Source organism: Camellia sinensis, chromosome 11 (assembly GCF_055761805.1).
Source record: "Camellia sinensis isolate YWXY chromosome 11, ASM5576180v1, whole genome shotgun sequence".
NCBI lineage: Eukaryota > Viridiplantae > Streptophyta > Magnoliopsida > Ericales > Theaceae > Camellia > Camellia sinensis.
Window position 1 is genome coordinate 20,407,483 of NC_138971.1, and position 23,821 is coordinate 20,431,303.

General features: G+C 35.6%; 1 protein-coding gene across 2 annotated transcripts; it reads right to left on the reverse strand.

Moving 5' to 3' along the window:
• Positions 1–141: 141 nt before the first annotated feature.
• Positions 142–16,367, reverse strand: LOC114318651 (UPF0725 protein At4g28920). Of its 2 annotated transcripts, none has more exons than XM_028265588.2 (4): positions 15,879–16,367; positions 15,591–15,722; positions 15,208–15,404; positions 142–479 (listed from the first exon to the last, which is right to left on the reverse strand). In XM_028265588.2, the coding sequence occupies exons 1-3, from the start codon at positions 16,158–16,160 to the stop codon at positions 15,213–15,215; spliced, it is 606 nt and encodes a 201-aa protein (XP_028121389.2). In that variant the 5' UTR covers positions 16,161–16,367; the 3' UTR covers positions 142–479; positions 15,208–15,212. The 2 variants fall into 2 exon arrangements, with proteins under 2 accessions (XP_028121389.2, XP_028121390.2); XM_028265589.2 differs by lacking the exon at positions 142–479 and adding an exon at positions 6,676–7,130 and having other exon boundaries at positions 15,879–16,314.
• Positions 16,368–23,821: the final 7,454 nt, after the last annotated feature.

Sequence of the window (23,821 nt, forward strand, 5' to 3'; positions counted from 1 at the left end):
AACAGACATCAGATGGTTTGACTTCCATCACATTGAAATGACTTCCGTAGACACCTCACACTTTCCAATTCAACAGCATGCGTATCGGGCAACTCCATCATTTAGGATGCTTTGGGCTTACGTTCTTTGACATGTTTGCAGTTAAAAAACAACTTAGACAAGCAATCTGCTCTAGTTGTTGTGTCATACATTTCACTTGTCAAACAAAACATCTGATGACATTGTTTCATAAATATTAGTTTAGATATTAGCTTAGAATATTAATCTAGGCATATACTAAATCAAGTAACAACATAATTGTCAATATCCAAAGTTTTTTACGTCAACAAACCCTGTTCAGCCTAACCAACACAACCCTACCACCACCACATGTACAAAGATTCTAATATTATATTCATTTTGTTTCATAGTAGCACACCCTTCCAACAACTGACTGGGACTCCATATGCATATTACCTTCGTGAAATCTTCAATCTCACCTGCAAGTAACCAAACTATATGATCAGCTCTAAAACAGAGGCATCTAAAGCAACCACTTGTTCACCAATGTTGGATTATACAAAACACTTTTATGGCTGTACAGTTTTATATGTGATCAAAACAAATATGCAAGTGCTTGCAACATCAATTTTTAGTGTTCAGTTATTGCTTCACCCACTATATTTGCCAGTTATTAGTAAGGATTTTATTCAAAATAAGATGCAGCATAGTGCAGTCATTTGTTTAGACTATGGGCAACCCAAATTGGTGTTGGCTCTCAGAATCTCTAATCATTTCAAGTTGTATCCTCAACTTTTACTTGGCCATCTAAACATTTTAAGTTCATAAATGCCTAGGCTCTAAGTCTATTTATGTCATTAGATTACCTTCTTGTAAAACATGACTAGTCAATACACCAAACACAAGAAAAATTGAAGACTGTTATTACACAAATTATAAACACAAACGTCATAGAAGGAAAGCTGATGAATTTTATTGCATTGAACGAGAAATTTGGAAAGTATCAAACTGAAATGAACAGTAAGAATAAATATATATAGACACATACATACAAATATGCAAGAATAAACGAAAATGAAAATTAACATACTCATAATGAACCCTTTCTAAACACAAAGTTAATCAGATCTAAAGTTGTATCATCTGATTACATAATGACTCAGCTTATTTATTTTTGTTTTTAATTGGTTTCCTAATATCAGATCAGGATATTGTTCAACATGCAGCGGTCATTTACTTTTCTTCTTTTTATACGGATACAGAATCAAGAGATACAACATCAAGCACAACTCTTTCAACACTGGTAGAAATATAAAACATACCTATCAAATTGGTTGATTAACTGTGCAGAGATAAAATTGAATAACTGTCTTGTGAGTCAGTGACTCATAAATTGTTCATCTAACATCTCAAAGAACTTTTGATGTGATATAATTTGGAATTAATTTTTGAAATTGGGATGCACATGCAAGACATAGAATTAATATTTGATCTTTGTATCCCACTAACAACAAAATCAAAAGAAAAATATTAGAAGTTTCAACTAAACTCAGCATTGTTGAAACAGATATGGGAACAAAAAAAAAAAAAAACAAATTGAAGTCACAATGTGTAATTAAAATGCAAACATGTTAAGAGTGTGATGCATAAGATACAAAAAGGCAATGCAGATGAGTATTGCATTAACACGGAACAATGATTCATGTGAAATCATACATAACATAGATGATAGATGTGCTAAAGAAAAAATAAAAATGAAAAAGAATAATTATAGCAGAAAACTAAAAATTAATTGTTAACAAACAATCAACGTGCTAATAAATAACACATAAATTAACCATCCACACACTTGGTTCAACTCGACTAAGACTTAATATAAATAAATAAAAAAAGGCGTAAATTAGACTTTCACATTTCACTAAAAGCATAAATAGCATCAACATCATAGATGGCCACCAATATTCATCTACAACACCAATATATCCTTAATGTTCAAAGATTTTATTAAATATAAACTCCAATCCCATTTCAACTATACCTGATTTCAGCTATACACCAACAACATAAAAGTCCAAATTCCAATGTTACCTTGTACAAAATAAGTAGGAAAAGTAACCAATTAGTCCCATTTTTCCTAGAAAAATACTAACAAGTCCTATAAATTTTCTAGTAGGACAATTAAGTCCTACTTTGAAAATTTTGTTCCAAAGTAGTTCAACACTAATTCTTTCTTTCAACTTTACCCTTTGTCATGGCCATTAATCACTATACACATAACTCAGTGATCATTGACACATTTCTATCATCCTTTTTTGTCCTTTCTCTCATCCATCATTACCAATTCAACATTAATTTTGATCTACAGGTAAACCCCATTAACAACCCAGCCACCATGAACAATCGTATTTGCTCTTGTCAAGAAAAATATGAATCAATAAAAAGGTAAATTAACGGAAAAATATGAATTAGTTCACAACATCAAAGAAAAAAATGTTTGAATCAAAATTATAATTGTACTAAAGGTGATTGTCAAAAAAAAAAATTTGCTAAAATAATCTCATATTAAACAGTAATGATTTATTAGGCTAAAATGGTAGGAAGAGAGTGGGTGGGTGGGTTTATATGAGCATCTTCACCAAGAAGGAGCTATGAGTATACTGATATTGACAACACATGTTTGCTGAAAATGCCAGGAGTTAGCAATAAAGCAAGCTATCATTTTTGCTCCCAAGGCAGATGAAGCAAGAAATGCAAGAGTAGGGTGCTCCCATTTTTGTTGCCATCAATGTCACAAGGACAAAGCTAGAGCGAGACGTTGTATAGAGCAATGCTTTTAAAGGCGAAAGTGCAAGGCAAGGCGTTTTACCCTTGTTGAGGCGAGGTGTAAGCCTTTTGAATTTTTTCATTTTTATAAAATACAAAATTAATTTAATATAGTATAAAAAGAGCAAAAAAAATAAGAATTAGCAAATAAAATTCATAATAGTCATTCTAAGCATAAAATCAAAATTAATTAATAAATCCAAGCATTATAAGAGCTTTCTAAGTCATACTCATTAATACTATAATAAAAAAATAACTTAAGTTATAATAATAATAATAATAATAATAATAATAATAATCATAATAGAAGAAGAATAGAGTATTAATAATAATAATGATAAATTAAAGAAGAAGAAACTAAGTTATAATAATATTAATAATAGTCTAGATGAGTACAAAATAAAAAGATGCTAAAAACTGTCTCTAGATATTTGAAGAGACAATACAGAAACAGAGAAACAACGAGAGAGAGAGAGAGACTCAACTCGAGAGAGAGACAGAGATAGACTTCGTCCCTTGAAACCCTAGTTCGTTGGAGAAGATTCGAAGACTGATTCGAAGTTGTTGGGACTCTGATTTGAAGAAGATCGACTTATAAGGTAAATACTCTATCGTTTCCGTTTTTTATTTTTGAAATCTAACCCCTCAAAGGCTTGAGCCTCGCCATCGGATGCGTGAAAAGAGCATAAAGCAGGAGAAATGCATACATCTCTGTGATTGAGGCATGCGCATAGCTGGAGTCTCACCTAAAAAGAACGCATCTGTGCATTTTTGTTGCACCTCACCTCAAGACGCGCCTCAAGTCGCACCTCAATTGCGCCTTTGAAAACCTTCGTATAGAGAGAACGCTAATGCAATAAAATTCTAGTATGGCATTTTCATAATAAAATTTTAAAAGGTAAAGGAGGAATATAAGAAAAATAGGACTTTTCTAAAAATATTTATGAAAAGTAGGACTAAATTGTCGTAATAAAAACTGGATAGGACTGAACCTTAGTTGCACGAAGCGGGAGCGGAGGCGGGGGCGGAGGCGGGAGCGGGAGCGTGGAAGCGTGAGCCGATAGAAGTTTCTTAGGTTGGGAGCGTCTCGGGAAGCGGTAATATATACATATATATATATATTTTTTTTTTTTTTAATACACATTATAAATATTTTTATTTTAATACACATTAATTATTTTATTTATTTATTATATTTTTTAAATAATGTGTTATTGGTAATTTATTTTTATTTTATTTTACATATATGTGTTTTTTTTATTAATATGTATAATATATACTCATATATATATATGTTATATTTGCAGGTGTTTATATTTTTTTTTATGTAAATATATTATAAAGATTATATATATTAATATTTTTATTTTTTTTATTATATATTTATATGTATATATATGATATATATTAAATAATAATGTATTAAATAATAATGTATTAATGTTTTTTATTTTTTTATTTTTTAAATATATATATTTATATAAAGATTTTATCTTTAAATATATTAATGTATTAATGATATATAATAATGTATTAATGTTTTTTTATTTTTTAAATATATATATTTATATGTTTTATCTTATATATATTGCTTACATTTTTTTTTTTGATCAGATATATATGTATATATCGGGAAGAACAGAGACGAAGGCAGAGGAGAGAAGGCAGAGAAAACGAAGGCAGAGACGATGACAATGGCGATGGCGATGGCGATGGCGATGGCGATCAGCAAGGAGAGGATCTGCGAGAGAGACGATCTGCGAGAGAGAGAGAGAGAGAGAAAGATGATCTGCCACAGAGAGAGACGAACTCGACAGACGAAAAACACAGAGAGAGAGACGAACTGACAAAAAACAGAGAGAGAGAGAGACGACCTTCGAAGTGATGAAAGAAGAAGAAAAACGAAGCAAAGGACATACCAGACACAACCAGGTTCTTCTTCACCTTCTTTCTCCTCTCTTTATTGACCAACAAGTTAGGGTTTTGGTTCTTCTTCACCAACGTTCCCATCTTGAACAGGATCGCGTTTCTCTCTCTACAGAAACGCAATTCCTACAAGTTTCTTTCTAAGAAACGCGGAATCGCGTTTCTTACGAAGATTCGCGACCTGTTACCACGATTCCTGCAACTAAGGACTGAACTGTAGTTCCATGGGAAAAGTAGGACTAATCTATTCACTATGTTTGGTTGTTGTTTTTCAAACTTAATTTTTTGAAAATTTTAGAGTATTTGTTTGGTTATTCCAAAAATTGAGTTCACTTTTCAAAATGATATGTTGAGAATTTTAAGGAGAGAGACAATTTTGAATATATATGTGTGTGTGTGTGTGTGTGTGTGTGTGTGTGTGTGTGTGTGTGTGTGTGTGTGTGTTGAGGACTTTTCAAATTGAAGTTTCTCTCCAATTTAAGGGGAGAGATAATTTAAAAAAAAAAATTTGTCACATGATAAAGTACTCTCATCTTATATATATATATATATAGACACATACTATATATATATGAAAACATAATATGGTATGTAGCCATTTATGGATACATATCTTACCACAAAATGTGTGACTTTATCATACAATTTTCACTCATTTCAAACACAGAAAACATAAAAAAAAATTCCAAATTGGAATTAAAAAATTTCTTTCATAGAATTAAATTTTCATAAATGTTATGAAGAAAATTTTGTAAATCGTAAATTTAAACATAAATCTATGATTTTGTAAGTAAATTTAAACAAATTTACGATTTTGTAAATAAATTTAAACATAAATTTACAATTTTTTTTAATGCCAATTTATAAAATAAAATAAAAATTTACATTTTCTGAAAATTACATTTTCTGAAAATTTGTAAATAAATTTCCAAAAATTACGATTTTTTTAATGCGAATTTGTAAATAAATTTTCTGTATAACATTTATGAAAATTTAATTCTACGAAAGAAATTTTTTAATGCCAATTTAAAAAAAAAAAATTACATTTCTGTAGTTGAAATGAGTGGAAATTTTATGATAAAGTCACACAGTTAATGGTAGGATATATATCCATAAATTTGTAAATAAATTTGCAAAAATTGTGATTTTTTTAATGTCAATTTGGAAAAATAATTTACATTTTCTGTGGATGAAATGCGTAGAAATTTTACGATAAAGTGACACAGTTGTGGTAGGATATGTACCCATACCAAATTATATTTTACTAATACATATATAGCATGGACATATATATATACAACAAAGATGATAATATTTTTTGATGTGACAAATTTTTTTTAAATTGCCTCTCCTTAAATTGGAGGGAAATTTAAAATTGCAATGATGTATTTTTTTGAAAACCAAACAATGACTTTTTCAAAATAAAGTTTTCAAATCACTTTTTAGAAAAAAAACTCCAAAAAAATGGAACCAAACATAGTGATTATTTTCCGATAAGTAAACAAATAAGTATTCATAAAGGCGCTGAAGTTGGTCATTTTCATTTATTAATGATAAATTAATAGTGCTTCTGATACAAAGAGTGTGAAGTTCCTCATGGGAGTGATTCCTTTTACTCGACCCTACCCACTACCTTGCTGAGAAAAAAGGTCCTAAGGGGCAGGAAGTGTGAATAGTAACCCATGAACTCATCAATAAAATTCAAGAAAGAAAAGGCCACCGCCATATGTAATGTTAACATACTCTCTAATCTCAAATTAATCACTATGTATTCTGATTTCATGTTTGTAGAAGGAAGGGCAAGACCAAATTAAGACTAGCAAATACATACCTGACAAGAGTAAAAATCACTTTATTTTTGTGAAGTCATGCTATATCATCCAATACTCATCTAATGTTTAGTCCAAAGATACACATTGTACTAAATTTGGGGGCAACAAAAAAACAAGGTTAGTTTGAGAGCTTTAATTCCGTTAAGAATATTGTTTTCGACACAATCCATTTTACCCCATGTGGCATGGCCGAGAGCACTTTATCTCACGCCTTTTAAAAATAGCCAAATACCATCCATGTGATTTTGGTACTAAAGTGCTACCATTACATTTTCCATCCATACAAATAGATATTGTGAAACACGCACTTGTTAAGAGAATAGGCTGAAAAAAATTTAATCAAGTCAAATTTAATCATTGTCTTCATCTTCCCCCTGCAATGTCCATCCTCCTCCCTCACCTCCCTCATCATTCCTCTTTGATTTGCTTTCTTACCTCCCATTATTCTTTAAAAGATTCACACCAAGAACCTTGTCCCAGCACTTCCAGTCCAGCCTTCTCCTTTGTAAAAGCCTCCATTTGCACCCCCACTTAATGTACAGTTGCTTCCTAGATTCATTCAACAGAGAAATCATTAGCCCTGCATGTATTCGTTTGGACGGAGGGATTGGAATCCATCGAACTATTAGTCCTGGATACATTGTCCCCCGACTATTTGGTTAAATTGAATTTGTATCCCATGTTTGTTTAGTCATGGGATTAGATGTCAAAAGAGGACTATTTAGATAGATAGAATATGAATCCTATGTTTGTTTGGGATATTATGGAGAATGATAAATGTTCAAATGACTATTTTACCCTTTTCAATTATTTAGCAAGTAATAGCAATATTAAACATATCTTTAATATTCTAATTATTTTTAACTAGATTAAATAAAAATTTATTTTATTTTTTTTTATTTTATTTCTTACACAATTAAATAATATATTTTAAAAAAATTAAATAAATTAAATATCAATAAAAATATATGTTATTTTTTTAATTAAAATTTTAAATAAATTTATTTTAAAAAATAATAATAATTAAATAATGAAATTAAATAAAATATCTATTAAAATTTAAATAATGAAATTAAATAAAATATAAACAAAATTTTAAAATAAAATATCTATAAAAAATTATTTTAAAAAATTAAATAAAAATTAAATAAAATTATTATATTTTTAAATTGAGATATTTAAAGTTTATTGAATTTTACTAAATATAATACATAATTAAATAGTAGATGGTTAAAATGGTCATTTTACTAAATATAACGCTATCATTCAAAATTCAAATGGCGCTATCATTCAATTCGAAATTCAAATTGAAAATGAGGCATTCTTATCACCTGATGACCCTCTATAAATATAAGGACCATCACACAAGACTGAGGAAATCAAAAGCGAGAAGAACAGAGAGAGAGAGAAAGAAATCAAGAGCTAAAGAAGTTATTACAAGAAAAAAGAAAAGAAGCCTAGAGAACTCAAGAACCTACGCTAGAATGACGATGAATAGGTAAAAAGTTCCAAACCCAAGGATTGTACATTGTATTCGAGGGTTCAACACCCATAACCAATTCAATAAAATATTTATTTTTCTTAAATTGTCTTCTGTTAATTTATTTTGTTCTTCATTAATCGGAGGTTTCATTTATATAAAATGTGTAATTAACGATCTGCATATTTGTAATACAGATCGGAAATAGGAACCTGCTATTCAAATAATCAACAATGTTTAGTCCAAAAACTAAACAGTGGACATTTGCAACATAAAATTTTGAAATGTGTTGAAACATTAATGTTTTAAAATTTGTATCTACAAATTCTGGTACGCCCAATGGAACTTATTTCTCCTCCCATCTTTTGAAGAACAAAAAATATATATATATAGTTGAAACTTACTGATGTATTCTTCTGTCATAGGAATGCTGAAGCAACTATCAAAAGACAAACTTACACTCCAGTAGTTCTGAAATCACCAAGGGTGGAGATAGCACCAATCACCCAAGGGGCTCCGGAGCGAATGCTCTTGGCTGTCCCAAAGGTAGAACCAGCGAAATCCTAAAAGGATGCACTTCTTTCCCCTATCGCCCAAGGGGCTCCGGAGCGAAAGCTCTTGGCTGTTCCGACGGTAACTGGTGTGACGAAGAAAGTCACACTTCTCCAAAAAGCTGAAAGTTTGAGAAAGATTACTGAAGATTATGTGAAAGTGTCGAAGCAGTATGCAATTGTGAGGGCTACAACCCGAACGAAGAGCTTTCTAATTTAGACAAAAAAGGCTAATCAGGTTGCAACTACAACCTTTGTTGCAGCTTCAACAGACGCAACAACAAATGTTGTGGCCCAACTATTCACAAGGGTAGAAGACTTCATTAAAATAGTGGAGTCTGCCCAGAAGAGCGCCTCCGCTAAAAACACGGCCATCATTAGGGCCATTGGGAGGAGGGTAATGACCCAAACTCTTATTGATGGAAAAAAAGGCCCCTGTTGTTGAAACAGTTGCGGCCTACGAACCGACAGTTCTGTTAGAGCACAAAATCTCAGTCAACTCTTAGGAGCCAAAGGAACACTCGTTGGCTCGACAGGGTTCGAATAAGGAACACCCGTTGACCCGACAGGGTTCGAATAAGGAACACCCGTTGGCCCGACAAGGTTCGAATAAGGAACACCTGTTGACCCAACGGGATTTGAATCAACATCAATTGGTCCGCTCTAAAAATGTAGGGACTGTTTTGAAAATTCACGAGGAATTTGCAAAAATGCAAACGGTTCCTTTTATGCCCCTAGGGGCTCGACTTGATATATCATCAAATGGTCCAATTTCGAAAAGACAAAAGCGAAGAAGAAATAAGGCCTTAAAGAAACTGAAACTAAGAACAGTGGCAACAAATGTTATAGGAGCTATTGAAAGGACTCTCTCGAAAGATGAACGCCAAAAACAAATTGAAAGTCTTGTCTTTGTTGGAAAGTCAAAAGGTGGAGGAGGGTAAGCAACCCTTGGGCAATATTTCTACTTTGATTGAACTATCTATGGAGGGAATAAGAAAAGGGCCTATAACAAGGTCTATAACCTGTGAGGCACAAAACAAAGCATCGCAATCAGATGCTTCAAATATAAGTAATGTTGTAGGGGTTGATAATCCTTTGTACGAACAAAATGATTCCATCTCATTTATTTCAACGAATATTGGAAACAATGAATTGAGAGATGTCAACAAAGTCGTAGTTATGATGACTGAGGTTGAGAAAGAAGGTAAAAATTCGCAGGTCCAACAAGACTAAGGTCTCGAGGAAAAAGTGGTGGCCCTACAAGAACAACTTGAGAGAAAAGAACGGGAAATGGCTGCTATGTTGGAACAAATGCAATAGTTGCAGGCCCAAATGACAGGAACTGGAAGTGCACCCAAACAAATGACACGACCTGTTGTGGGGACATCCGTAGGCATACAAAGCATACTAGCCCCAGGGGGCAATGGTCCTTGTTACTCTGCTCTAACTAGTGGTGGTATGAATCCAATGCTCATGGCCATGATTGATGATATGGTGAGGAGACAAGTAAAGAAAGTCAAAGAAAAAGATGATGAGAACTTTCGAATAATTACAAAACTTTACCCAGCATGGACAGTTGTTCCATTCCCTTCTGATTTTTACCAACCAGATTTCAAAATGTTTGATGGAACAAGAGATCCAAGACAACATGTGGTTCATTTTCTTTCAAGATGCGGGCCAATAGCCCAGAATGAGGCCCTGTGTCTGCAGCTATTTGTCCAATCACTTGAAAGTTCTGCATTTACTTGGTATGTTAATCTTCCTGAGGGATCAATCCCAAATTGGGATTCCATGGTGAAGGAGTTCCTTAAACAATTCTGCAACACACAAAAGGCAAGTTGGAGTACCAGAACTGATTGAGACCAAGCAACGTGACAATGAGTCTGTTACAGATTTCATAGCAAGATGGCGAGTTTTGACGTTTGCCTGTCCTCAAAATTTTACGCAATTAGAGTTAATTCGGATGTGTCTTAACAACTTCCAACATGAGCTCTCTACGGCTCTTATGGCTCAAACTTTTGAAAGATTCAACAATCTATGCACTAAAGCTCATGATATGGAGTTGCATCTAGCTAAACGAAGGAGGCCTAGGGCCGTTGAAGGGGTTGAGTCCTTGACTACAGCTACAATTGAAACCAGAAAGAAGGGTCCTGTTCTAGTAGGGGCTAAAAAGCCCAAGGAATTTAAAAAGGTGACTATGAAAGAGAGGTTGGAGAAGAAATATTCTTTCACGGATGGTCTAGTCAAAGACCTATTTGAAGATCTGTTGGAGCAAACGTTGATTGCTCTCCCTGAGGTGAAAAGACCACATGAGGTAGGAAAAACCAACGATCCAAAGTATTGCCCCTACCATCGTTTGATTAGCCATCCGATAAAAGAGTGCTTTGTTCTGAAAGATAAAATTCAAGAACTTTTGGACTCTAAGATTATCGAGCTCCCTCCTCAAGAGAAAGCATCTGCTAACCCAATCACTATCGGCAATGATAATGAAGGTGAATGGGTTGTTTATCAGTCAAAAAGTATGAAGAAAAAACAAAATGCCAGAGTGAAAGCTAGAAGTGTGGTTGCTTCGACAACACAAAGGCCAAAAGTTTCCAAAAAGCAAAAACCAAAAGTTTCCAGGAAACAGAAAAAAGCTAAAGTAAGTAAGAGAAAAGGAAAGAAGAATCCAAAGAAGGAAAAAGGGGAGAAATTGGTCCCTGATGAGCAATTAGAGCAATGTCCCCTTGTGCAAAATTCAACAAGAAGATGGTGGATAAGAACAAAAGAACTTGGAACGAAAAGTTACAAGAAGCTTTGTCGGCTTATCGGACTTCGCACAGAACTCCTACTCAAACAACCCCTTATTCGTTGGTTTTTGAAGGAGAAGCAGTGTTACCACTTGAGGTTCAAATACCATCATTGCGAGTGGCAATACAAGAGTCCTTAACAGAAGATAAAAGTGCAAGAGTGAGGTTGGCTGAGCTCGAGACCCTAGATGAAAGAAGGTTGTATACTCAACAGAACTTGGAGATCTATCAACAAAGAATGGCAAATGCATTCAATAAAAGAGTGAGACTTCGCTCCTTTAAAAAAGGAGACTTGGTACTAATGGTTAGAACACCCATGGTAGTCTCACAAAGAGCCAAAGGAAAGCTTGAGCCCAAATGGGAAGGACCTTATGTGATTGAGAAGGTTTATTCTAATGGAGCCTATTTGTTGATAACGATGGATGGTGACAAAACCATTCCCTCAACCAATGCAAGGTTCTTAAAGAGATATTACCCTTAAGAAAGCCTGCTAGGCTGAAAACCTTAAAAAGCGGCCTAGGTAAAAATTAGGGCACAAAAAAAAAAAAAAAAACCACCAACGATATTGTATGTGGTTAAACTGCTAAAATGCCCCACCAAAATTTAAGGTGATAAAACATTGGATACTTTTGGCCCGCAAGAGTATAAACTGTGTACGGCCAAACATAAGTCGAAGACCACCAACGGTATTGTATGTGGTTAAACCGCTAAAATACCCTACCAAAATCTAAGGTGGTAAAACATTGGATACTCCTGGCCCGCAAGAGTATAAACTATGTACGGCCAAACACAAGTTGAAGCCCACCAACGGTATTGTATGTGGTTAAATTACTAAAATACCCCACCAAAATCTAAGGTGATAAAACATTAGATACTCCTGACCCGCAAGAGTATAAACTGTGAACGACTAAAATAAGACAAATCAATGTATTGTATTGAGAAATTTCATAAAACAAATAAATCTATGATTGAGCGAAATTTCATAAATACATTATGTTCGGATGAATAACAAAATAAAAGTGTATTCATTCATTAAGAGAAGCCATAGCCCTTTCAAAAGCACGTTCCACAACACTGTGTTGTCCATTCTTCTCCTTGTACTGGCTCAAAACATTCAGAGCAGTCTGCACGTCTTCTTCTGATTTAGAAACACTCTGGGAAGCTCGTGCAAAATCACACATAAAGGATGCATGTTCCGCTTGGGTGGATGACAATTCCTCTTCAAGTTGTTTGAGTAACTCTTTAGTTTGAGTAATCCTTTGATTAAGACCCGCAATGTGCTCATCCAACTTGATAATTGAAGTAGACAACTGTTAATTGAAATGAAGCTTCTTCTCATGGTATTGGGCCTCAAATTCTGCAGTAGACAAGTTTGAAGAATCTGCAAGTTGGGTTTTTAAAGCAAAACACCCAAGGAATATCTCCAACTTCTCATAAAGGGAGGTGAAGTCTACACCCAAACTCTTCAAAATCATGAAAACGGTGTTTGCTACAGCAGTCATGCCATTAACATCCGTCATTGATTGGAGAGAAATAATAAGACCTTTCTAAATATGGGTGGCTACTTCGTTAGAGGAAATTCCCAAAAGAAGGCCTAAATAAAAGTGCAAAGTTGTCATGATTTGCACAGTTAAAAAAATTCACTTGTACAAATCAGGAGGGGCATTTGTTCGCACATATATCTTAACCAAATTTATGTTTAAATTTCAAATACAATCAATGACACACATAAAGCCTATGATAAGATTGTTGTAGTCAATCACTTCTCAAAATGATCAACTTGCTCCATTGAAGTGCATAAATAAAACGACATCGTATCTCAAAACGTTATTCAAAATGATCAAGTGACACGTGGAGCCTACGAAAGATGGCACCTGTAGAGCCTACAACAAGGACACCACACAGGATGAAACCCCAAGGATCAATCAGGTTAATCAAATATACGATTAATCATATAGCGCTATCATTCAAAATTCAAATGGCGCTATCATTCAATTCGAAATTCAAATTGAAGATGAGGCATTCTTATCACCTGATGGCCCTCTATAAATATGAGGACCATCACACAAGACCGATGATGAGAAAATCAAAAGCGAGAAGATCAGAGAGAGAGAGAGAGAGAAAGAAATCAAGAGCTAAAAAAGTTGTTACAAGAAAGAAGAAAAGAAGCCTAGAGAACTCAATAACCTACGCTAGAATGGTGATTAATAGTTAAAGGGTTCCAAACCCAAAGATTGTACTTTGTATTCGAGGGTTTAACACCCATAACAAATTCAACAAAATATTTATTTTTCTTAAATTGTCTTCTGTTTATTTATTTTGTTCTTCATTAATCGGAGGTTTCATTTATATAAAATGTGTAATTAACGATCTGTAATACAGATCGGAAATAGGAACCTACTATTCAAATAATCAACACTGTTTAGTCCAAAAACTAAACAGTGAACATTTGTAATATAAAATTTTGAAATGTGTTGAAACACTTCATGTTTTAAAATTTGTGTCTACACTTCCCCTATTAAGCAAAAGAAGCCCTTCACATTTTTCGACTGTTGGGTCCACCCTCAATTCTTGGTTATTGTTGCCAGAGTTTTGAGAAACCATGTTCTGGGCACTCCCATGTTTTGTCTATGCCAAAAGCTGAAAATGCTGAAAGTTGAGTTGAAGAAGCTAAGCCAATTAAATATGGTGACATCTCAAAGAAGGTGGAGGAAGTTAGATCTCAAATTTGAGGCAGCCCATAAAAGTTTTGATCCCAACCCCAATGATGCAGATTTGATTGGGGTGGAGAAAAGAGCTACAACTATATTTAATGAGCTGTGCAGGAGTGAGGACAGCATACTAAAGCAGAAGGCTTGAGCTCAATGGCTCAATTTGGGGGCCCAAAACACTCCATTATTTTTCATTTTTATTTTTTATTTTGATTGGCAATGGTATGTCTGGATCAAAGTCCGACTAATCCCTAGGAGTGCACAGGCCCTTGGCAAGGAGTAAACCACTCCATTATTTTTCAAGTTATCAATCAAAGAAGGGGCAGAAATATGATTATGGGTATAACAAGGGATGATGGAGTTACCATTACTGATGATACCAAGTAAACGCTAAGATTATTACCTATTTTCAGAACCTGCTAGGCCATAATGGAGGCAGTGCTGGGGCAAGCATAGAAGACATGAACTTGTACTGAAAGTGATCAATTAAATGATGCACAGAAACAGAAACTGGACATGGATGTTGCCATTGAAGGGATTAGAGAAACCTAGTTCTCTCTCAAAGATGAGATATCTCCTGGCCCCAATGGCTATAGTGCCTTGTTCTTCAAGATAGCTTGGCCTGTCATTTATAACAACGTATTTTATTCTATTACATCTTTCCTTTTCTTTTCCTTTTTTCAATTCTGGTGATGCTATCTTGAAAGAAATTACCTCTACTCTAATCACTTGGTTGGTTCCTAAGGTCCCTAATCCTACAAAACTAAATGAGTATGACCCATTTCTTGCTGCAACACAACACCCTATATAAGTGTACCTAACAACAGATTGAAGTCCCTCCTCCCATCTATTATTGATCTAGCCCAATCAGCCTTTGTTTCAAGCTCGATTCATATTAAACACAGATTTTCTGTCAACGGAAAGGTATTGAACCGATCAATTACCACACAATTCCAGTAGGACAAATATGCCACCAAAGCAAACAAAACTTGATATCAACACGGAATATAATTGATATAAAAGCAGCATAAAGGTGCCAGACCAATAAACATCATTACATAGGTACTAATGATATACCCAAAGTAGTTAATTTACCTCGATTATGTGCTAGTTTTCAGCCTAGAAATGAGTACTTCAGTGTGGGCAATCCCATCCCAGACACAAGCTTGAAATTCCATAGTTCCACCATCAACCGCAGCAGCATCCCTGACATCAAAGGTAATATAATACAAAAAACCAGCAACAACCGCTTCGTTTACCTTGACAACCTTCACAAACTCCAAATTCGTATGCTGCACACATATTTTACAATATATATGAACAACAAAGCTAATTAAAAACATTGTCTAATATATGTATCTATGTTATATATATTTTCTCAATAAAAATAAAAATAAAAATAAAAAAAGCGCGCACACGCGCACACACACAAAACAAAACAAAACAAAACAAAACTTCAATTGAATAAAGAAATACACCTCTTTCTCATTGTATTCCTTAAGAGCCAATTCGGAAAAAGCTTTGAGGTCGTCGGCAATCTCATTGAAATTAGAAAGAGGGGTTGTTGTACCGCAAGCAAAGGAGCGTGGGAACGACATCACATCAAAGCCCTGTTTGTATATGTATGTAAAGCCCACAAATTAATAATACAATAATAATAATACTAGTAGTAATTTAATATATGATTTAGAAGAAAATTGAGATAAATGAATCAAAGCGCACAAAAACAAAAACAAAAACAAAAACAAAAACAAACGCACACTTACATCGCTTTCAGTCATCTGTCGATGATGTTCTTGGTATTCCCTTTCAGTAAACTCATGCATTCCATCACTGTCGTCTTCCACATCTGAATCATCGTAGTTATAGACTACAATTTTTGATCTAGGGTCTTCTTTTTCTTTTTCTTTTTCTTTTTCTTTTTCTTCTTCTGCTGATGAACAAAGCGGTGGTGGTGAACCGTAATCCTCGCACCTTTGCTTCTTTGCCGGTGAATCACTAATCTCCCATTTGGAATCCTTCCTTTCGATGCACAGATCGGAAGCCATACACACCTTCCAGCACAGAAAATATGAGAACGACGATGAAAACCTAGACAACCGACGGACAACGGAGCTCAACCCAACCTAAAACAAAAACACCAGACCCGATGCAAAATAAAATAGGGCCGTGGGCCCATGTACCTTTAAATAGAATTGAAGTAAAAAATTAAGAGTGATGTGTGATCTTAAATAATTTTTTTTTTTTTTTTTTTATATATGAGATTTATATATATGTGATTTGTGTGTATCTTAGGTCTATATAAAATGTTTGGTAGATTATTTGAGATCTATAGTATTTTTTAAAAATTAAAATAGAATGGCCAAATTTTTTAAACTTTTTAAAAATTCGGTATCCAACTAATGAACTGACTAATTTCATCATCCACTAACGTGTTTAATTAAAGTCAGGACTTTTGCCCCTATCCTCAAAAAATTATATGCACTTACAAATCATAGAGAATGCACACTTTCATATCTTACATCCAGACCACCGGACCAACCTTTTCAAAATTTTATTTTACCCTCTCATGATTTAAGACTTTAGTATAATTAAAGATGAAAATAAAATATATAATACAAATAAATTAAAGGAGAATTTATTGAAATTTTTCTTTTCATGTACTAGTATCTTAATTAATCTATAAGATATTCTTAATTAATGAAATTTCACTGTGAAAAGTTTCATTGTAAATGTAAAGACATTTAAATTTTATATTAGCTTTAATTGAATTAGTTAGTGAAATTTCACTAACATAATGAAAATTTAATTGATGTTAGGGCCGTTTGGAGTTTGCTTATTTAGTGCATTTTTAGACTTTTTAAGAATAAATGTGTTAAAAAAATAAAGAAGTAATACAACCCAAATAAAAGTGCACTTATAAAAAAATAAGTACACTTATTTAGTGAATTTCCAAGTAATGAAAATTTTCCAATCTTTTGCAATTTTAGTGATATTGGTCAGAGAAATTTCACTAATTTAAAGACAGTGAAATTTCTAAGCTTATGTGACAATCAATGAAATTTCACTTTACTATAAAGTCACATTAGAAAGAGGTCACATGTAATCGACGATGGACACCAGCAATCGATGATTGTTGACGGAAGTTAAAGGTAAATGAGTAATAAAACTACATTAAGGATAATTTTATCCCAAAAAAATTGTGTCCTCAAATTAACAAGTATGTTTTAATTGTCTTTAAACTAATAAAATAATCAGTTATGGAACTCGAAAAATAACCCATTTTTTATTGGGGATTTTTTTTTTTCCTAAGTCTTATAAGCCTATAGGACATATATTTGGATGTTATTTACTTTCATAATTATTACATTATATGTTATAGATTCAAGTCTTAAAGATTATGAATGTATATTCATATGTAATTCACCTTTTGTAATCTTATAATGGATTGAATGAAATATAATCAAAAGTGGAGATTTACTATAATATTATTAACGATGTGTTAGAGATAATTTATCACTTTCAGATGATTAATACAATTGATATTTGGAGTGTATAATGAATATGGACGAGTCGGGTCTTATGAAATTGAGGGCATTACAGTAATCATTAATTTTTCTATCGAAACTAACACTACAAGAATCTGCACTTTTAATGACCACTTTTCACGACCAATATAAAAGTTGGTAGCTAAAAGTTACCTTTTGGCGACCAAATATTAATTAGTCGCGAATGATCATTATTTTTTGCGACCAAATATGAGTTGGTCGCAGAAAGTCATATTTTGGCAACCAAAAAATGAGTTGGTCGCAGAAAGTAGTATGCTTTTGGCGACCAACTACAAATTTGGTCCAGGAATGTCACATTTTGGCGATTAAAAAATAAGTTGGTCACGAAAAATCAAAAATAAGTTGGTTTTGGAATTGGCGACCAAAATTTTAGTCGCCAAAAACTTATTTTCCCCAACAAAAAATATTTTAGTTGCCATATATTGAGTTTTGGCTACTAAAACAATTTAGTCGCCGAATGGAAAATAAATTTAGCAACTAAAAAAAAATTAGTCGCCAAACTAGTACTTTTAGCGACTAATATTTTAGTCGTCATTGATTGAGATTTGGCGACAAAAAAAGTTTGTCGGCGAAAGTACCTTTTCTGCGACTAATCTGGTTTTTGGTCGCCAAAAGTTTGAGAGGGAAATTTGAAATGTGGAGGCGGGAATTTAAATTTTTTGGCGACAAAAAAATTTGGTGATGTAGTACAGAGAAAGAGATTAATGAGATATATATCTCTTTATTTTCAGGCCCTTTCTCTTTCTTTATTGGTGATGTAAAAAATTTGGTGATGTACTAATCTTGTCTCTTTATTTTCAGCCTCTCTCTTTATTTTCAGTCTCTCTCCCTCTCTCTCTCTCTCTCGTCACCTATGGTGGATCTCTCTCATCACTGTAGACGTCCCCGAACGCGCCCGGGAGGGTGAGTCCCGTTCTGTTCATTTAGGGTCACTACAGCTCAGGACTCTCAAATTTGTCACGGTTCTTAATCTGAACCAAAGAGTCCAAATCCGACAAATCGTTTTGAGAAAACAGATTTTTTGAAAGAAGTGCCAAATATGGACTGCTTTGCCAGATATAGAGTCGCCACCTAAATGTTTTTTTAATGGGAAATTTAGGAAACCCTGACTCGGTGCCAAAGGCCACATGTCCGTCATCACCAAAGTTGCCTCGGCTCGGGAACTTGGGTACGATTGGGGAAGGTCAGTTCGTGAGCACCCCCGCTCGCCCGATCAAAGATCGGCCTCTACTAACCATGATATCTATTTTTGAAAACTTTATGTACTCTTATTCCGGTTATTAGCCTAGATTACTATGTGATACGCACAGCATACAAGTATAGACTGGGTCGCCTGAATTGGAACAAAACATTTCATGTTTGTTTTTGAAAGATGGTTTGCTACTCGCAAGTAGGCTTAAAATGCAGATTTTGCCACCCTCAGGTGGGCTTAGAAAAGATGGTTTTGCCACTATCTAGTGGGCTTAAAACTCACAGTTGATGATTTGTCCCAATCCAAATAACCCAACCTTCACCCACAGGCATTCAGGCAGTTATATCACATAAGCAAATAGCCTCATGGTAAGCATGCTATTCATGGCAGTCACTCACACGCATGCAAGGATGCTAAAGCATAAAAACTCACCGAGTACTCCAAGCCAAAACAGAAACTCATTAGAAATCCATGTATGATCCTAGATACACAGGATTGCCTAATGCAACACATGCAAAGATGCAACTATAGCAGGCTCGGCTATTCTAAACATGGCATATGAAATGCTACAACTAACATGTGTTCAATTTGGAATTGAAATACAAATGCAGTTAGTATGATGCGCTGAGCCCGGTGCATGCAAAACAGATGAATGATGCAAACATGCTGTCATACTGTATGCTAATTGATATATGCCCTAATCTAACCATCATAAGCAGGTAAATAAAAGGGAAGAAAGACGTGGGGTTGGAAGACATACATCACACTCACACACACTTATTACAACATTGCCCTCGCACAGAGGGTCCAAATAAATATACAGTCCCGAATAAAAGAATATTACAGTCCAAATAATACAGTCCAAATAATGTACAAATTCCTAATTAATTAACAAATTAACTAAGAAAGCTGTAAAACTGGCGTGCAAGCCAGGGACTGCCTTGATTCTGATGAATGATGTATGTTTAGGCTGCCTTGCGCGGAAATCCACTGGGATGCCCCAATTAGCCTCTGTTTGCACCTGTTCTTGAAATGCGTGCCAAGCCTCGGAAGACCGTTGATTCTTGATTTGCTGCAACAGAGAGCAGGAAAGGGGCATAGCAATGTATTTTCACAAATGTATGCATGCCTCGATCCTCGTGCCACCAATCACGCACCTCGATGCATGATGGCCGAGGTGTCGAATTGCACAACTCAATATGAAATGAATGCATATGAAAACAAAGTAAAAACCTAACTCCATCACGGATAATCCGGAGTGTCGGTGACTAGGGAATTGAGACACATTCCGTCACTCGGAGTACGAAATGCACCTCGTTTCCTGTGCCCGGGCTAACTCCTATCCCGAACACGATGCAATATGCATGATATGCATGAAATGCAACTAAGATACAGTCCTAACATACACAATGTTATGGAATGGCATACACGCTACACGAGGTAATACACAACCGAGCATACACAATGCTATGGATGAAATGGCATACGCAATGCAATAATGGGCTTACACCAACACGAGAGAGCCTCAGCCACACTCACATAGGAGGCCATCAGATGAAAACAAGATAACTCGAAATGCGTGCACGCGTGCACGCAAACCGAGGACCGACCCTCATGCACCGAAATGCCACTCTAATGAGACATGGCAAAGACATGGAATATGATATGCAAATATGTAAAATTCAGTAGCAAAACGAGGGGCAAAACAGCCCCGAAACAAAGAGAAATGATACCCGATGCATGGAACAAGTCCCGAAACATGAATTTTGGCGCATGAAATGGCCTATAGCTATGCAATGCATGCATTATTTGAACATGAGATCAAAATACAGAAGCAAGGCAGCCCCTAGACAAGCATTTTTACAGTTCAAAGCATGGCCAAACAGTAAGAACAAATATGGCAAAACTAGCATGCAAAAATGGCCCTAAATATGAGGTAAAGAAGCAACTCACAGCTTCTGACCTCAAACAGATTAGGGCCCTTCAACAAATTTGAAGAGGGGCCCAAAACATGATCTATTACAGTTTATGGAAAACCACAAAAACCAGCACAGGTATGACTAAACTCTCATGCAAGAAATGGGTCAAAAGATGGCCAAAGAAGCAAGTGGTGGTTTCTAGCCTTAAACACAAAGGGGCCCTTCAACAATGTTGAAGAAGGGCAAAAAATAATGCATTTTACAGTTGATGGCCGGACCCAAAACAGTATTCAAATATGTTCAAAATGCTATGCAAAAATGAGGCCCAAAAGAAAGATATAACACAAAGTGTATAAGGGATGCCTCAAACCATGAAATACCCTTAATGAAACATGAATAATGGGTCAAAATAAGACTGTTTTCAGTTCTGAAAAGAGACCAAAAACAGAAGCACAATAGGCTGCCAAATCATGCAAAAATGGGGACCAAAGAGAGGTATAATGACAAGTGGCACATGGAAGTCCCAAACAGTGATGAGCCCTTATTCAATGTTGAAGAAGGGCTCAAAATAAGCTCACTTACAGTTTACATCATGCTCCAAAACAGATCACACATAGGCCAAAAATACTATGCAAGATAATGGCATTTAAGAAGGATAATGAAGCAAGTGCATCAAGGGGGCCTCAAACAGTGAAAGGCCCTTAAGCAAAAGTGAAAAGGAGCTCAAAAAAATTCCACTTTTAGTTAGGGCTGGAGCTCAAAACAGCAAGCATGTATGGCTAAGAAATGATACAAGAAAAAGCTCAAAAGAGAGGGAATGCTACTCACCCTTGAAGACCAAACTTTGATAGCTTCTTGGCTTGAGTTTGTGGCTCCTTAGGCTTTGAAGAACAGCCTCCAGCTGCTGGAATGAAGGATGGAAGGGTGGGGGTTGGTGGTGTAGTGTAAAATGGTGTAGGGTTGGAATGATGGAAGCTTGGAGATGGAGAGGGAGAGAGATTCAATGCAAATGGCTTGAGGGAAATTTTTTGTAACCCTTGGGACAGAGCTGGCCAGCCAAGTATATGGACCAAAGAGGGGGAGAAAAGGAGGGAAAAAGTGGGGGGAAAACAAGCCAAGTTTCCCCCCAAATGTTGTCCCCCCCGGATGTAGATTTTTTGGGGGAAAAAAGTATACAGCTGGAATATACACATTGCAAGGATCATGGCCGGCCAGGTTTTGGAGCTGCAGGTGGCCGGCCGGCCACCTCCCATGGCCGGCCGGCCAAGGGTCAAAAGGGCCAAGGTGAATTAATGGCCGGCCACCACAAATTGGTGTCCTCCCATGTGTTCTCAACACAACCCTGTGGTTCAAGATTGGCAACTGTAAAACAGGAGAGAGAATATGCCATTTTTAGGAAGGGTTCAAAAGGGTCAGGTGGAATTACTAGCCGGCCACCAACTTTTGGTGTCCTCCCATGTGTGTACAACACAAATATGTGGTTAGAAGTTCAAGAAAATGGTCCAATGGTGGTCAACATTGGCTCGGAAGTGAGAAAAACGGGCGTCGGAGGGCGCCGGAGGAATATTAACTGGTTGCTGAGACAATTGCTGGCCTCCCACCCTTCTACGGCCTTCCTGGTGATGAAACAGAGGTACCTGCCAAAAATGAACGGAAACCGATGCAAAACGAATGTTCGGGGGCCAGAACGCGCAGTTCGGTGCCCCAAAAACTGCCTGTTAAGCATCGAAAGTGGCATTCGACCACGAAGTGGGTCTCTCAGACCTCAGTTTCCCTCAAAAGGGAGTAAATAAGATGCATGCCAAGAACCGGAGCAAACGGAGATGGTTAAGTGGTCCCGAACCGAGGCACACGGCCAACGGCTCTGAAAAACCGGGAACCGGGCTCTGAAATGGGCAAAATGGCCTATAACCACAAAATATAGCCCACGGCCACTGAGAGATGGTCTACGGGACCTCTCCTTCTCCTCAGGAAAAGAAGCAGAGAAAACCGAGTTTGGTTCGCAAACCGAGGCAAGGCACAGAAGAGGGTTCGGAAATTCGGAGGCAGGGCTCACGGCCGAGACTCTGAAACTTCTGAACGAGCACATTATGCAACATCACCAAGCGCTCAATCGGTGACGTCTGAGTCTTAAGGTCGGTCAAAAATGGGGTGTCTACAATCACCCATAATCTTCTTCAAGGTGATGTAGCACAGAGAAAGAGGTGGGTGTTGTGTTCACCACCCATAATCTTCTTCAACATCAGTCTACTGCCATAGCAACTCCGCGACTATCCACCACCATTGAAGAGGAAGATCAGCAAATAGCAAAAACCCGATGCAGCATCGACACCCACCTTCGCTCTTCGCTACCGACGCTAAATTCCTCAAATCAGAGGTATTTTTCTTCAGTTTTTTGTACTCTGAATTCCCCAAATTAGAGCTTTTTTGGACTTGCAATTCAGTAACGATTGAATTGTATTATTGTATACGTACATACACAGATTGATGAGATATATATATCTATGATGAGAAAATACAAAGGGAGTGGTCTGATTTTTGTTCCATTGTGTTTGCTTGATGGGAAATTGTCTTTGCCTCTCTGTTTTTGAGTTTGGTTTGTGCTAATTCATGTGTGGTTTGCCATGAATTTCTGCTTCTGCTCATCAACTGTTTGATGCAATGCCTAAATGAAAAATTCACCACAGACCAAATTATCTGTCCTCTTTTATTTTGATTAGTGATATCTGTCCTTTGTTTTCCGTCTTCATGAACTAATTTAAATTCTGGTACAAATCTCTATGACAAGGTCATAACCTCCTTTGGTTTCTAATATTTTTTAAGGATCAAAATTCACAATTAGTCATGATAGTCAGCATGAAATATACTTAAACACCTAGCTGGTAACATATATATGTTTTATTAAAAAAAAATTATTTTCCTTTTAAGATTTGTAAAAACACTTTCATTATGAATTTTTGTTCATGAATGTCTTTGTAACAGGTTTACTGATTTAGGATGGAGAAATTGGGGCATCATAGGCTAACATG

Bases quoted from the DNA above. Each gene is read 5' to 3' on its own strand.
- LOC114318651 (XM_028265588.2), bottom strand. From the start codon at position 16,160: ATGGCTTCCGATCTGTGCATCGAAAGGAAGGATTCCAAATGGGAGATT. The intron at 15,723-15,878 runs GTAAGTGTGCGT...ATATACAAACAG, and splicing joins GACAGATGACTGAAAGCGAT to GGCTTTGATGTGATGTCGTT. The intron at 15,405-15,590 runs GTGTATTTCTTT...ATATGTGTGCAG, and splicing joins AGGAATACAATGAGAAAGAG to CATACGAATTTGGAGTTTGT.